Source organism: Dendropsophus ebraccatus, chromosome 1, assembly GCF_027789765.1.
Source record: "Dendropsophus ebraccatus isolate aDenEbr1 chromosome 1, aDenEbr1.pat, whole genome shotgun sequence".
In the NCBI taxonomy this organism is placed as follows: Eukaryota; Metazoa; Chordata; class Amphibia; order Anura; family Hylidae; genus Dendropsophus; species Dendropsophus ebraccatus.
The window spans coordinates 127,597,861-127,612,219 of NC_091454.1; the positions used below are offsets into that span (position 1 = coordinate 127,597,861).

Here is a 14,359-nt window from a genome sequence, read left to right on the forward strand (position 1 = left end):
AGGCGTGGAGCGCACCGTGTCTTCCGGGTGGAGGGGGTGTGGCTTGTGGTTGTGTCAGTGTCTCGGCTATCGCATGCTGATTCTCACCTGGTTGTAGCAGACCTGCGCTCGTTTGTTATACAGGTAGGCCAAGATGGCGAGTGATTGTCTCCGCATAACTATCTGCCGCAGTCGTGTTACTCTGCTCTCTATACTCTCGTGCATGCGCTAGGAGGTGGGAGAAAAATGCGGCTTATACGTAATGATCTTTGTTCTTTTTATACAGTCTTGTGGATGGAAAGATCCTTGAAGCCGAGAAGATCTCCCTGTGAGATAGTTCCCCCACATTCCCAGCTGCTTCCACACGTCAGCTCCCCCATACACTGCAGCAGCCTGACCTTGCACTGATGATGGACTTAGTGCTTGGTTACTTTTCCTTTACACATTTACAGAGCGCCAAAAACTTTCTGCTGACTCCAGAGTCACATACTGGCCTCCCCCATTACGGCTGCTGCTGCCATAAACCAAACCAGTCCTTGTCCAGCTGGTGCAGAACCACAACTCCCAGCATGACTGCAGCTTTGCAGCAGCTAGAGAGTCACACCTGCAGTGTTTGCAGCATAGTCTGAGACTATAGGTTTCATTATACAAATGTATATAATACCGTGAGACTACATGCATTGTAGCCTCTAATGGGAACTATCACATTCAATTAGCAATAATTACACAGGTCAGTGACGTCTGCTGGGTGCGGTCAGTATGTGGTACAACAGATCTGGCATAGCTTTATGCTGCGTTTACACAGACTGATAATAGTACGATTAACGATAAGGAGGTAACAATGTGTTTTTTTACAACGATCAGCGCTTACAAAAAACTGTGAAAGACTGTTTACACAAAGCGATCTGCGATTTTTTTAACCAACGACTATTTGAGAACATGTTGAAAGATCAAACTGAACGATTTCTCGCTCGTCGTTTGATCGTTGGCTGTGCTTACACGAGCCGATTATCGCTCAAATGCGATAGTTTTCATGAAAATTTGAACGATAATCGTTCCGTGTAAACGTAGCATTACATTCTGGCATTGACAAACGATGGGATATATGGATGTCCCTGCTGTCAGTTTCCCTTTATGATAATTAAGATGTTATCCATGACACCTGAATGATTTTAGATTAGTAACTGGTACAGGTGTGGGTGTAGCAGCTCCATTTACTTTATCGGAAGGGATCATTCATAGGTTTTGTGACTTACTGCTGTGTCAGTGAGTGAAGTCCCGCAAAAAAATAACACTTTCAGCTCTTCCGGCATAATAATACATGTCACCGGGAGGTCTGTTATTCCTTTACACAGCTTCATGCTCTGTAGGGTCCATAAATAATGGAGCATGTGATTAATTCCCAAACTGAGTTGCAAAGCCACAAACAAACTGAGAAAAAGAGGTGCTGTTTCTGGAAGAAAGTGGCCTTGTTTTTTTCTAATCCTGGATAATTTCTTTTATTGATTTTATTATATGGAAATATGGATTGGCTCACTGTGCTGGAGAAAGAGAGGGTTTTCCAGAGGAGGGCCCTTACTATTATTATTGGTCAGGCTTTAAGCGACTCTGTACCCACAATCTGCCACCCCAAACCACTTGTACCTTCGGATAGCTGCTTTTCATCCAAGATCTGTCCTGGGGTCCGTTCGGCAGGTGATGCAGTTATTGCCCTATGGGTACAAACACACTCACCGTATACGCAGCGTATTTACTGCTGCGATACGCAGCAGATTAGATCTAAATAACTGAACACAGCATCAAATCTGCATCATCAAATCTGCGGCGTATTTTCTGCGTATACGGTATGTTTGTACCCTAAAACAACTTTTAAACTTGCAGTCCTGTGTCAAATTGGTGTGGCCTATAGTACCTGTGCTCAGGCCTGACTGCTCTCAGTCCCTCCCCCCCCCCACCCTTTTCACCATTATGAACACCCCTAGAAGGAGTTCTCCTATTCATCACTTGTCTGAACACTGCACATGTGGGGGATCTATAAGGCGCATGCGCAGTGTCCAGACAAGTGATTATTAGGAGAAATCCTGTCTGACGCATTCCTAATGGTGAAGGGGAGGAGGGACGGAGAGGCTGCAAGTTAAAAAGTTGTTTTCTAGGACAATAACTGCATCACCCGCCGAACGGACCCCAGGACAGAGCATGGATTAAAAGCAGCTATCCAAAGGTACAAGCGGTTTTGAGGGGGAGATTGTGGGTACAGAGTCGCTTTAAGTTAAACTTCCTTTCAGAAATTTATTAGTCGCTCCTTTTAATTCCTTTAGAGAATGGATAACCAGAACTCAGAGGGACCTGCCAGTGTTACTAAAGACACCATAATAAAAGAAGAGGTACGTTTCATGCTAGTAACTTGTGTTTTAGCTCTGCATGATGTGCATGCACTAAAATGACATTTATTTTTTTGAGTTACGAATCAAGCCATGTGTTTTTTCCCCCTTGTAATGCACTGTCATCACCATTGTTCCTACAATGCCATCTGTTTTATTCTAGCACAGCTGCATCTATACATTTCAGTACTGTAGCTGGATAATGTGGCTAGCACATAAGACGACATAACTTATCAGAACCCTTCTGGCAGCTTAAAGCGTAACTATAATTTCAGTAGTCAAAAAATGAAATTCCTCAAAAAGCCCATGTGTTACCCTTTAAAAAGAGCCCTAAACTGCGTAGATATCTTGTGCGCTCACTGAGATATCCCCAGTTGTTTGGCTCAGAAGAAAAAATTTATTTTTCTTCTGGCTGCATGAAAGTGGGCGTGGCCTATCCCTCACCCCCCTGGCTGCGTCCCTCTATCCACTGACCAGCACCTTAGCAGATGTATCACACATAGCAGGATCAGATAGAGCCCAAGCATACAGTATCACACAGTAAGATTAGATACAGAGCTCCAGCAGATGGTATCACACACAGTGGGATTAGATACAGTCATCTGCAGGGAGGGGGCGTGTCCAGCAGAAATAAGTCAGAGCCAGACAGAGCTGTAAGGGCACAATCAGCCTTATGTATTTAAAAAACTGTTCATTTTAGGTTATTAATGTATATTGCAAAAATTGTTATCATGCCCTAAGCTAACTAAAACTGAAAGGTCAAAATATTTTATAGTTACGCTTTAAAGCCTCCTCCCCACCTAGCTATGTCTGTAAGCTGCTGTTTTTATGGCATCTAAATATATAATCGTAATACAGTGCCTATTTTTTAAAGTTTATGTACATGGTCTGCTCCCCCACATACATGATGGTGGCGTGGTCCATTTTGAAAAGGCCGCCCTCTTCCCGCAATCTGCGCTGGTTTCTTTGTGTACTTTGACCCGCTTTATGCACTGGAGGTAGTCTGTCACCAAGTGGAGGGGATATTGGTCCACTGGGGGTGCCGGGCCTGCCTCCAGTGCATAGAGTGGGCCAAAGTGTACATAAAGGAACTGGGCGGCATTTTTTTTAAAAAAAATAAAGCTTCTTGGGACAGGGTGACAGGGGTGCATGCTAAGGCTATATTTGTGTTTGTGTATTAGGTGTGTATTACATGCCAAAATGTGTGTAACGTGAGCAGGGATATATGTTTAGTCTCTGAGAGGAAACCAGTTGAGATAAATGTATGGTTTATAAGACAACAGTTTGTAATTGAAAAAATATTTACTTTTTTTTTATTATTAGACGCTGGTGAAAGGTAAATGGGTTCAGCTTGAGGAAACAACATATGTTGACCATGAAGGAAAAACCAGGTTGGTAGCATGATCTACTGTTAAGTCTTACAAAGCAGCTGAGCCCATAAATGAGCTCCATACATTCCATCATGTGCTTGCTGCGGTTATGGTGTTCTAGCAGTTCTGTGTCATTCATTCTGAATAGCTAGGCAAAATATGTTCAGCTTTAGTTCAGCTCATTTTTATCATCCTTTCTTTTTTTTGTAACAATGTATGAATGTACGTAGTTGAGCTGCTGTAAGTCTGGAGTTGCATCGTATCATGATCAGAAATATATCTAGCAGCTACATAATGCATCTAGTGTGAATCATAGTTAATATCACAGTTAAACCATTCCAGTAACAGATGACCCTCAAATTTCCCAGTCCCAGCACCCGTGCAGTGCCGCATCCCGCTCCTGAACCCTAGCTGTCTTCTTAGCGTCCCTCTGGGAAGGTGACGACCAGGCTGACAGATGGCTCGCTTAGCCAGTCACTGATTGGCTCAGCAGGCTAAATCTCACCCATCTGTGACATTTAAAGCGACTCTGTACCCACAATCTGCCCCCCCCCCCCCAAACCACTTGTACCTTCGGATAGCTGCTTTTAATCCAAGATCTGTCCTGGGGTCCATTCGGCAGGTGATGCAGTTATTGTCCTAAAAAACAACTTTTAAACTTGCAGCCCTGTGCCGGCTGTGGCTTGGAGTATCTGTGCCCTAACTTTGCACCACCCCTCTGTCCCTCCTCCCCTCCCTCTTCACCATTTTTCATATTCCTCTGCAGTGAAAACTACACAGATGCCTTAAAGGAGAACTCCAGGTAGAGGTTAAAAAAAGTGAAACTTTTGCTGAAGCATAACGCATTGCTTACCTGTCTATCCAAGTTTTGAAACTACCAAAAATCCATTTGTTTGGGGGGGGGGGGGGGGGGTTGTTTCTGTCCTTCCTGATTGAGCAGTTCCCAGATTGCAACGCTTTCCCTCAGCTGATCATCACTGTCCCCCACCCATCACAATCGGTAAAATTAGTGCTGCACCTGCTTCTGGTCATTCAGAGATGGTCGATCACTCAGGGGATTGGTGGATCCAGCCAAGCCTCCTGTGACATCATGCCCTGCCCCCTGTCTGCATCATCAGCCTGATCTCGGCAAACACACACAATGTGAGACAGAGGCATGGAAGATTTGTCTCCTAAGGTGGGAGAGCAGAAGGAGCAGGAGACATGGTGAATTGGCACATGGGCCATTTTTTTTTCACTTCCTGGATTTCTATCAGCTACCAGTGTGGAAGAACTGTACAGATGTGGTAATACATTGTATAGACACATCTATATAACTTTTAATGTACTTGTAATAGAAAACAAGTTTTTCTCATCCGGAGTTCCCTTTAACGATCCAGCCCATGTGCCGGGCTGATGAGTAGGAGACAATCTGCCTGGAGCATTCCTAATGATGAGGGTGGGGAGGAGGGACAGAGAGGTTGTGCCAGCCTAATGCATACACAATGTAAGTCCCGGCCCTTGGGCACAGGGCTGAAAGTTTAAAAGTAGTTTTTTAGGACACCAACTGCATCACCTGCCAAACAGACCCCAGGACAGATCTTGGATTAAAAGCAGCAATCCGAAGGTACAAGTGGTTTGGGGGGGGGGGGTCAGATTGTGGGTACAGAGTCACTTTTAGTCGGGTTGTGATGACACCCGGCGGGGTATAGGAACCCAGTATTTGTGGCACACTGCAGGCAGACGGGACAGGTAAGAATTGTCGCTTTTTTATTATCCCCCAGCCAGTTATGATCTGTCAGGGGAGAGTCAGAAGGGTCCATCTTTACACAAGACAGTCCAACTTCTTTTATTAGGGCCATTTTCTTTTTCATTAAAAGGGTTATCCAGCGCTGTTGTCTCCAGTTTGGGTGGGGTTTTGAAACTCAGTTCCATTGAAGTAAATGGAGCTTAATTGCAAACTGCACCTAAACTGGAGACAGCAGTAGGGGGAAAAGTGCCCATGTTTTTTTTGCGCTGGATAACCCCTTTAACCATGTGCGACAGATGTGTAATCTGTGATTTGTGTATATAAGATGAAGTAAATAATGTTGGTGATCATGCTGTAAGTATCTGATGCCATACTTTTTGCCATGGTTTGTATTGATCACATGTTTAATTCTTTAGTAAAGCGTGAAGCAGTGATTTCCCCTGCTTCAGACATGTATCCCTTAGTTACACCACATGATGCATCATGCAGAAAATTGATTTTTATTTTTTTTTTTTTAACTAATACAAGTCTGGCTTGTAACCATATTTTGGTATCCAGATGTCAACTGACGCATACACAATGCATATTATATGTTAAAACTAGTTGAGTGGAAGCTGGGTACATCATGCATCCCTTGTAGTAATTTCTTCATGCCTTCCTCTAAGCACATACCTATTCCATCCTGTCTGGCGGACTCTGCCTTTCATTATGCATTCCTGACTGATGTAGAAACCAAGGGGGAGATTTATCAAAGGGTGTAAAATTTAGACTGGTGCAAACTTCCCACAGCAACCAATCACAGCTCAGCTTTAGGCAGTGCTGAAAGGAAAGCTGAGCTGTGATTGGTTGCTATGGGCAGTTTGCACCAGTCTAAATTTTACACCCTTTCGTAAATCTCCCCCCTAGTTTCTGACTATAGTTTTCACTATACAAATGTGTATATAACATTGAGGCTACATGCATTGTAGCCTCTAATGAGAACTGTCACATCCAACAGCAATAATTACACAATTGAACAGGCTCCTATAATTTTAATCACACATTATAAAATATCAAAATATAGAATAAAATAAAATAAAAAAAATCCACAGGGCCCTTGAGGAAAAGGTAATTAAATCATCAGTAGCTAAAATACAAATACCATGTAGAGGTCTAAATGAGAATACAGCAGTAGATAAAACCAGTGTTCATCCAGTCTTGTCAGAGCTCTCAGTGCTGTTAGGATGTGCAGCACTGGGGATGGGAGATCTGGCATATGCTACGTTTACACGGAAAGATTTATCTGACAGATTTTGGAAGCCAAAGCCAGGAATCTTTCCTTTATGACCTGTTCCCTGTTTATAGTCTGTTCCTGGCTTTGGCTTCAAAGATCTCACAGATAAATCTTTCTGTGTAAACGCACCAATAGCCTTACATTCTGGCATTGACAGACAAACAATGGGATATTTATTTAGCTGTTCTGGTCACATGGCTAAAAAACAAAGCCTGCGGTTCTTGATATGGAAAATGCACTCATATCTGCCTCAGAGCAACATGATTGTACCTATAAAACCATTTCCTATCGATCTCTAATGGAAAGGAGTGTAACATTGCGGTGCTTTATTTGCCATGTGTCACTACTCTCTGTCTGAGGAGGGTTTGTGTGTGTGTGGGGGGGGGGGGGGGGGGGAGGAGAATCTGTACATGGTTTTTACCTATGTGAGCATGCTTGCATAAAAATAAAAGCTACTTTACACCCCTGATGAAGGTGTCCCTGTTATGTGCAAAAAAACTATTTAGCTTTAATTGTTCAGGGTCAGGGTGTTCAAACTAGAGATGAGCGAACCGGGTTCGAGTCGATCCGAACCTGAGCGTTCGGCATTTGATTAGCGGGGGCTGCTGAAGTTGGATAAAGCTCTAAGGTTGTGTGGAAAACATGGATACAGCCAATGACTATATCCATGTTTTCCACATAGCCTTAGGGCTTTATCCAACTTCAGCAGCCACCGCTAATCAAATGCAGAAAGTTCGGGTTCGGATCGACTCGAGCATGCTCCAGGTTCGCTCATCTCTAGTTCAGAGGCAGGAGAAGCACGCTGCTGTGTGTTTCAGTCCCGGATAGCTGCTTTCGGTCCACAGAGACCTGTGTATTTGCAGGCAACAATCAGAAAATCGTTCGTATGTCGTTTATTTAAATCTAAACCTAAAATTATCGTTAATCGTTTGCTGTAATTCTACATTCGTTCCACCTTTTTCCACTAATCATTCAGTGTAATTGCACATTGTTCATTGTTTTGCTGGGAAAAAAAGGAATAAGATCGCAATAACGATCGTAACTTACGACTATCGTTCTGTGTAATATGAATTGCACATTGTTCATTGTTTTGCTGGGAAAAAAAGGAATAAGATCGCAATAACGATCGTAACTTACGACTATCGTTCTGTGTAATATGGAGAACGATTTCAGGTTAACTATAAACAATCTCGTTTGCGATCGTTTATCCTTAGTCATTATTCGTTAAAAATCACTCCATGTAATAGGACTCAATCACTCAATAGGTAATAGGTTCAGACGGAATTTATCTGTGCGGATTCCGTCGCCAGTACCCACTCATGGCCGTGTGCCTTTCCACCGGCTCCATAGACACTATTCTATGGCTGGGCGGGTTCTGCATTCTGACGAAAGAATTAACATGTCAATTCTTTTGGCAGAATTTGCCTGCCCATAAAATTGAGCCGTGAGCGTGTACAAGCGACGGAATCCGCCGGAATTTATCTGCGCAGGTTCTGTAGTGTGAACCCACCCTTACAATGGAGCCCATCTCCTGCAGCAAGATGAGGAAGATGGGTGGGGGGAGGTATTCTTTTTATCATAACTAATTTGTTTGTACATGTTTTATTCACAATGGATATCTCAACATAGGGCCTGGGTGCCCAAAATAGCAATCCATCCTCTTACATTCGACAATATCTTGTGGTGTTACTTTGATAAAACAAATTAAAGGAGACTGGATAACAAAAAAAAAAATCATGACGCTGGGAAGTGAAGTGGCCACGCAATTGTTCTACTGGCTATTAGAAATCAGTTTGGATCTGAACGCCCAGACCAATGTGTCAAAGTTTTTGTATCTTGTATCTTTTAATGAGTGAAAATATTTTCTGATTCAGCCTTTAATACTACTGTGTTATCCAATAGAACATGGGAGACTGTAAAACGAACAACAAGAAGAGAATGCAATGCAGTAGATGGTAAGTAGCTGTCATTTTATTGGGGCTATAGATCTTCTGTAGGAAGGAAATATTTCCATTACGTTTTCCTTTATTCACTGAATAGGAGTAGCAATAATACCAGTACTACAAAGAACACTGCATTATGAGTGCATGGTGCTCGTCAAACAGTTCAGACCGCCATTGGGTTGCTACTGTCTGGAATTTCCTGCAGGTATTTGTTTCTATAATGTATATGTGTCAGAACTTTTCTGTTTGAGTATGAAACCAACGTTTAAAGTGTCACTGTCGTGAATTTTTTTTTTGCAGAAATCAATAGTCCAGGCGATTTTAAGAAACTTTGTAATTGGGTTTATTATCCGAAATAATTTATCAAGCATGGTGTAAAGTGAAACTGGCCCAGTTGCCCCTAGCAACCAATCAGATTCCACCTTTCATTCCTCACAGACTCTTTGGAAAATGAAAGCTGGAATCTGATTGGTTGCCAGGGGCAACTGAGCCAGTTTCACTTTATACAATGTTTGATAAATCTCCTCCTATGTGTCTATATCATATATAGTGTATATATACTGTATAATGTATACTCTATCTATAAATAATACCAGCCAGATCACTGCTTTTAGAGTAGAGGGGTGGTCTGTTACCTAGAAAATAAGCTGTTGACAAGGGGAGGTAACGAGCAGGCGTTTCAGGAAAAGGAAGCAAGTTTGCTAAATGAATGTATTTGTAAATTATTATTTGTAAATTACTGTATGTTAGCTAAGATGAGAAAGGGTTTCTACACCAGTATTTAGCCCCTGGGCAAAGAAGCGCTTAGGTGAGCAGTTCTTCCCACTCGCTCTACTGAAACCTCTAGCTTTCTAGAAGCTAAGTCCGACACCCAAAGTTTCCCGAATTTGTGTGAAGTGTCAACTTTTGGAATACACTCCCTTTTCTAAGTTTACTAGTCAGATAACCTTGTTAATAAAGTAAATCACAGCCGGTGATGCTTCATCTAACCAGTGGTGAGCTATTAGATGCGGCCCATGTAAAGCATTTTGGTCACAGCAATTTTATGGGGATCAGTCATTCTCTACTCCTCGGCATAACACAGAATACTCTCAAAATCACTTGTTTAGTTTTCCACATATTTATTTTAATACAGTATATAATAGTAGGAAGAGTCGTGACTCCTCCCCTGGAATATGACTATATGAATATCACTTTTTAGCAGGTTTGATGCTGAAAGTATCTTATCGTCCAAAAAATGTTATTTGTATTTGTTTCGTATAGTAAGAACCCACCTGATCCTATAGTTTTATTGTTTTTACTTAATTTGTTTATGCAATCATAATAGGTCTTATAGATGAAAACGAAACTGCAGAGCAAGCAGCACTTCGAGAACTGGAAGAGGAAACTGGGTATAAAGGAGAAGTCATTGAGTGCTCTCCAGGTCTGTAAATAGTAGTATGGCCATACTTCAGGTTGACCTACCAAATATCAGATGTGTCATAGAGACATGTCATGTGTTTGGATTGGTGGGGTCCAGGTGGTAAGTCTTTCCTACTGATTACTAGAACAAAGAGGCAAAGGCACTAAGTACTGAGCCCATGTTTTTTCTTTTTGTCTCTACCAATGACGTGATGTACGAACCTAGTGAAAGTCTCATAGACCCAGACCTCCATGTCAAAATTCCATGTTTTCCAGGCAGTCCCTGGGCGGTGTCCTCCCTCTGCACAAAGCGGCCAGCCTTAGTGATACCAGTGCAGATCAGTTTTGCTTTGTAGGAAGTAAAACAAATCTGGTTCGCTCATCTCTGTTTTTATCCTGCCTGTCTTTATGGAACAGTGTAGGTTTTGTATAGGTAAAGGACCTGAAATGTTATATACAAGATCCAGTGAAACTAAACATGGAAAGCACAGGGTAGATACTTTTCAGGAACAGAAGGACTCTTTCTAATTTCTTCCTGTTTCTCCAGCCTCTCCTGGGCAGGAGTGAGAACTCCAGGTCCTCTTCCACCTTCTACTGGGCTGTCAGTATAAGGGCCAGTTCACACTGAGCAAGATCATCGAAATTCCACGGTGAAGCTCTCCACCGCGAAATCCTGCCGTGGTCAGTGTGCTGCTGTAAGTGAATGGAGAGGGCGTGCGCTCGTCCGCTGCCGTCACTCTCTGCTCAAAGAACTAACATGTTCATTCTTTGAGCAGAGAGGGAGCGGACGAGCGTGCGCTCTCCCATTTGCCTAAAGCAGGACACTGAGTGGAATTACGTCGTGTTTCCTCAGTGTGAACCGGCCCTAATACAGTTTATAACCCCCTGTCCAGTCCCGTTGTTTACAAAAGGTGAGGGGGGGGGGTTGATAATGCTGCTATGAGGGGGAGAAATGAGGAAGATGTGAAACCTGCAAGGTGGGTAGAGGGGTGGGAATAGGGGTAAGATTGCTGAACTGTGGTGTTGGTTAACCACAGGTGGAGCTGTTTGTATTTCTGTACTGTGGTGTTCGGTGACTACATTTGGTTGGAGTAGTATTTATTTCTGCAGTGTGGTGTTGGTTTATTACAAATGGAGCAGTATTTATTGTTGCACACCAGTGTTAGTTTATTACAGGTCGAACAGTATTTAATTCTGGGCTGTGGTGCTGGTTTGACACTGCTAGGGCATATTATGTGCACTACATGGTGGTATTTTGCTCTGCGAATAAGCATTTGTTTGTCTGAGAGGCCCTAGCATCAACGTGGATTGCCTGGTGAGTCCAAAATGTTTGAGAAGCCCTAATCTATTCTATAATGGCAGAATATAGGAACAGAGCCTAAGTAGTAAATAAAGATTAAAAACATTGCTTGCATAGAAATATACTTTGTGGGGTAAACTTTTCCGTTCTTTCTTTTATTATTTAGTGTCCTGTTTAGATCCTGGACTATCAAACTGCACAACATATGTTATTACTGTTCACATTAATGGGGATGATTCTGCAAACATCAAACCTAAAGCCAAGCTTGGTGAGTAAATAAACTGTCAATCTCTACTGTAATCCTAAGTTATATTTAATGCCAACAGATAGATGATACAAGGTTAATTCCTTGCTTTGTGTGTTTTTTTTCTCAATTGTCTTTGAGATAAAATACCAGCCTTTCTTATTTTCCAAAAAAAGAGGGGAAGGAGGGCAAAGATTATGTTTAGACTCTTTATCTTAGCGAAGTATAGCTGATATTTAATAGACTTTAGAACCGGGTATAACCTGTGCATTGTTTATAAAATACAATTCTATAAATTTCAAACCTAACTTTATAGTAATCATTGACATTTTTTCTTTTTTTTTTCTCCCCATGTTTTTATGCTTGCTATCCCTACCATATTAGCGGAAGGAGGTAAGTCAAATTTTTAGCCACTATGTATAGTGTGAAATGTTTGGATACAGGTTTTTTTTTTTGTTTTGTTTTTTTAAAGTCACGCTTTTGATGTTACTGTTTTTATAGAATTTACACAGACAATACTGATGCCTAAAATAGAATTTCGAAAGCGCATTGATGGTATGTAAATATACACTATTATTTATTGTGTCCTAAAATTATATAGTTTTTGGGGGGATTTGCCCGATAGACTGACTGAAGAAAATGTTCATCTTTTAAATACAGTCTTGGGCCTCGTTCACACTATGTATTTTTAAATTAACGGCCGTTGTTTATTCACAGCGGTCGATTGCATTAACTACTATGGAATCCTGGCCGGAGTGTATAGACACAGTATACACTCCGGCCGAGATTCCACGCAGCAGCACTGAAAACTGACAACTATTTTATTTCATTGAATAGCCGCCGCAAGAAATAGACTGTGCAGGCTATATAAAAAAACGGCTCCGGACGCTCTAGAAAAAAGTCTTAACTCAGGAAGTGCTGTTTTTTCCATAACAAAAAAATAATGTAAATCGCGAACTTGCTTTATATCACCTCTAGTGTTGATTTAGAAAGTTATGATGACAGTGACACTTTAAAAACAACTGTAATGTGGATGAGCCCTTTAAAAGTCCTGTCAACAGAAAAAAAGCATAATTTACTAACTAGCCAGCTAACCAGCAAAATTAAGAAAGCAATACCAATGAAATGTTTTCATTCCTAAATCTCTGTAATATTACAATTGTTACACTTTTATTGATGTTTAATTGTATTTTCAGAGCTGGTTGCAAAGGAAAAACTGGTGGTGGATGCCAGAGTCTACACCTATGCCTTGGCCCTGGAGCATGCTGTTGCTAAACCTTATGAGCTCCCATTTTTGAAGGGATAAACAGTCTCACTTTGGATATGGACCCGGATTTCGCACTTAAATCATTCTGTTTTTAAAAGATTAGCAGCCTATCTGATGTGACTCTCTATTATCTATGTAAACCTTCCTAGTTTTATAGCACTTGGATGTTTTTGCTACAATAGATGCAGGAAAAGGGCAAATTGACATGATTGTATTTTCTGTTTGTGTGCACTATTGTTACCAGACACAGAAGCGGGCTCCTGCACATGAAAGCAGGAAAACCTTTCTGCTCTTGCAAGAATTTATGGATTTAACACAAAACAAAAATATATCAATGTTTATGCTCCCATAGGTTTTATTTGCAGTTAGTTTAAAAAAACAAAAACAAACACATTACTTTTTGGGAAATCTCATTATATTAATTTGTCAATTAAATCAACTATAGGCATTCAGAGGGAGACTAAGACTAATGACTTGCATGTGTTATGGACATGTGATGCCTGCATGACCTTAATGTATATAATGTGTGTACATTGAGGATAGAAATTCTCATGACCGGAACAGATACAAAATCCATGATGTAATTCTTTCACCACAAATTTTACTCATTATTTTGTAACTTGTGCTGAAACCCTTTGTTACTTAATTGAAATTAATATAGTATAGAAAGTGCAGGATTAGATTCAGTGACCAGTAGTACTGATCACCCTACATCTTTTATAGCTTATCAGTCAGTGTTGTGATAAAAACAAATCCCTACCTCTGAACACTACAAAGTGTAAAGTAAGATACTAGACTAGGGGAATGCTTGAAAGATAAGTGAAAGTTAAGCCTAACGCTACATTTTTTGTATTAGTATAGGTGCATTCATTATACATAGGAACATTTTTATACATTAAAGAAGTTTAAAACAAAGTTTGCATTCTTTTGCAGTAAAAGTACATTCATATACTAAGTAAACTGCATAAAAGTTAAACAGTACATTATGTTTTTTTTTTGTTTTTTTTTTACTATTTGTTTTACAGAGCTCCAAATCTTACTTGTCATGGAAAAATAACTTGATATGTCACATGGTATTTCAGAGTTATTGATCACAGCGTGTCCCAGGCTCGTTGTGATCAGGAGATATTGCCAGGGAGAGAGCACAGCAGGCCCTGGCTGGCCCTTTATTTCGGCAATGTAGCCTCATAAACTTTACATTGGTGGAACTGGACGTTACGGGGGTAGATACTGCTGCCGTGGTTTCTCCCTGGCTATATCTCCTGATCACAGCAGGTCTCAGAACTTAGGTAATCTAGTATCTCCAAAAACTTTATATAGTGCTGTGGCTTTAGAGAAAAGGAAAAAAAAAAAAAAAAAACTATACTTGCCTACCTTTGGTTCCCTACAGCTCCTCATCTCCTTATTACTTCTCAGGTTCCTTTGGTGTTCATTAGTTTTTTCTACTTCCCTGTTGAATGGTCAGAACTGGA

At 41.1% G+C, this 14,359-nt stretch overlaps 1 protein-coding gene across 1 annotated transcript; it reads left to right on the forward strand.

Annotated features, from left to right (window-relative positions):
- The first annotated feature begins 12 nt into the window (after positions 1 to 12).
- NUDT5 (nudix hydrolase 5) lies at positions 13 to 13,802 on the forward strand. The gene is made up of 10 exons (XM_069978733.1): positions 13 to 123; positions 2,298 to 2,363; positions 3,684 to 3,751; positions 8,635 to 8,687; positions 8,773 to 8,880; positions 10,003 to 10,098; positions 11,543 to 11,644; positions 12,005 to 12,013; positions 12,122 to 12,175; positions 12,817 to 13,802. The coding sequence occupies exons 2-10, from the start codon at positions 2,301 to 2,303 to the stop codon at positions 12,924 to 12,926; spliced, it is 663 nt and encodes a 220-aa protein (XP_069834834.1). The 5' UTR covers positions 13 to 123; positions 2,298 to 2,300; the 3' UTR covers positions 12,927 to 13,802.
- Positions 13,803 to 14,359: the final 557 nt, after the last annotated feature.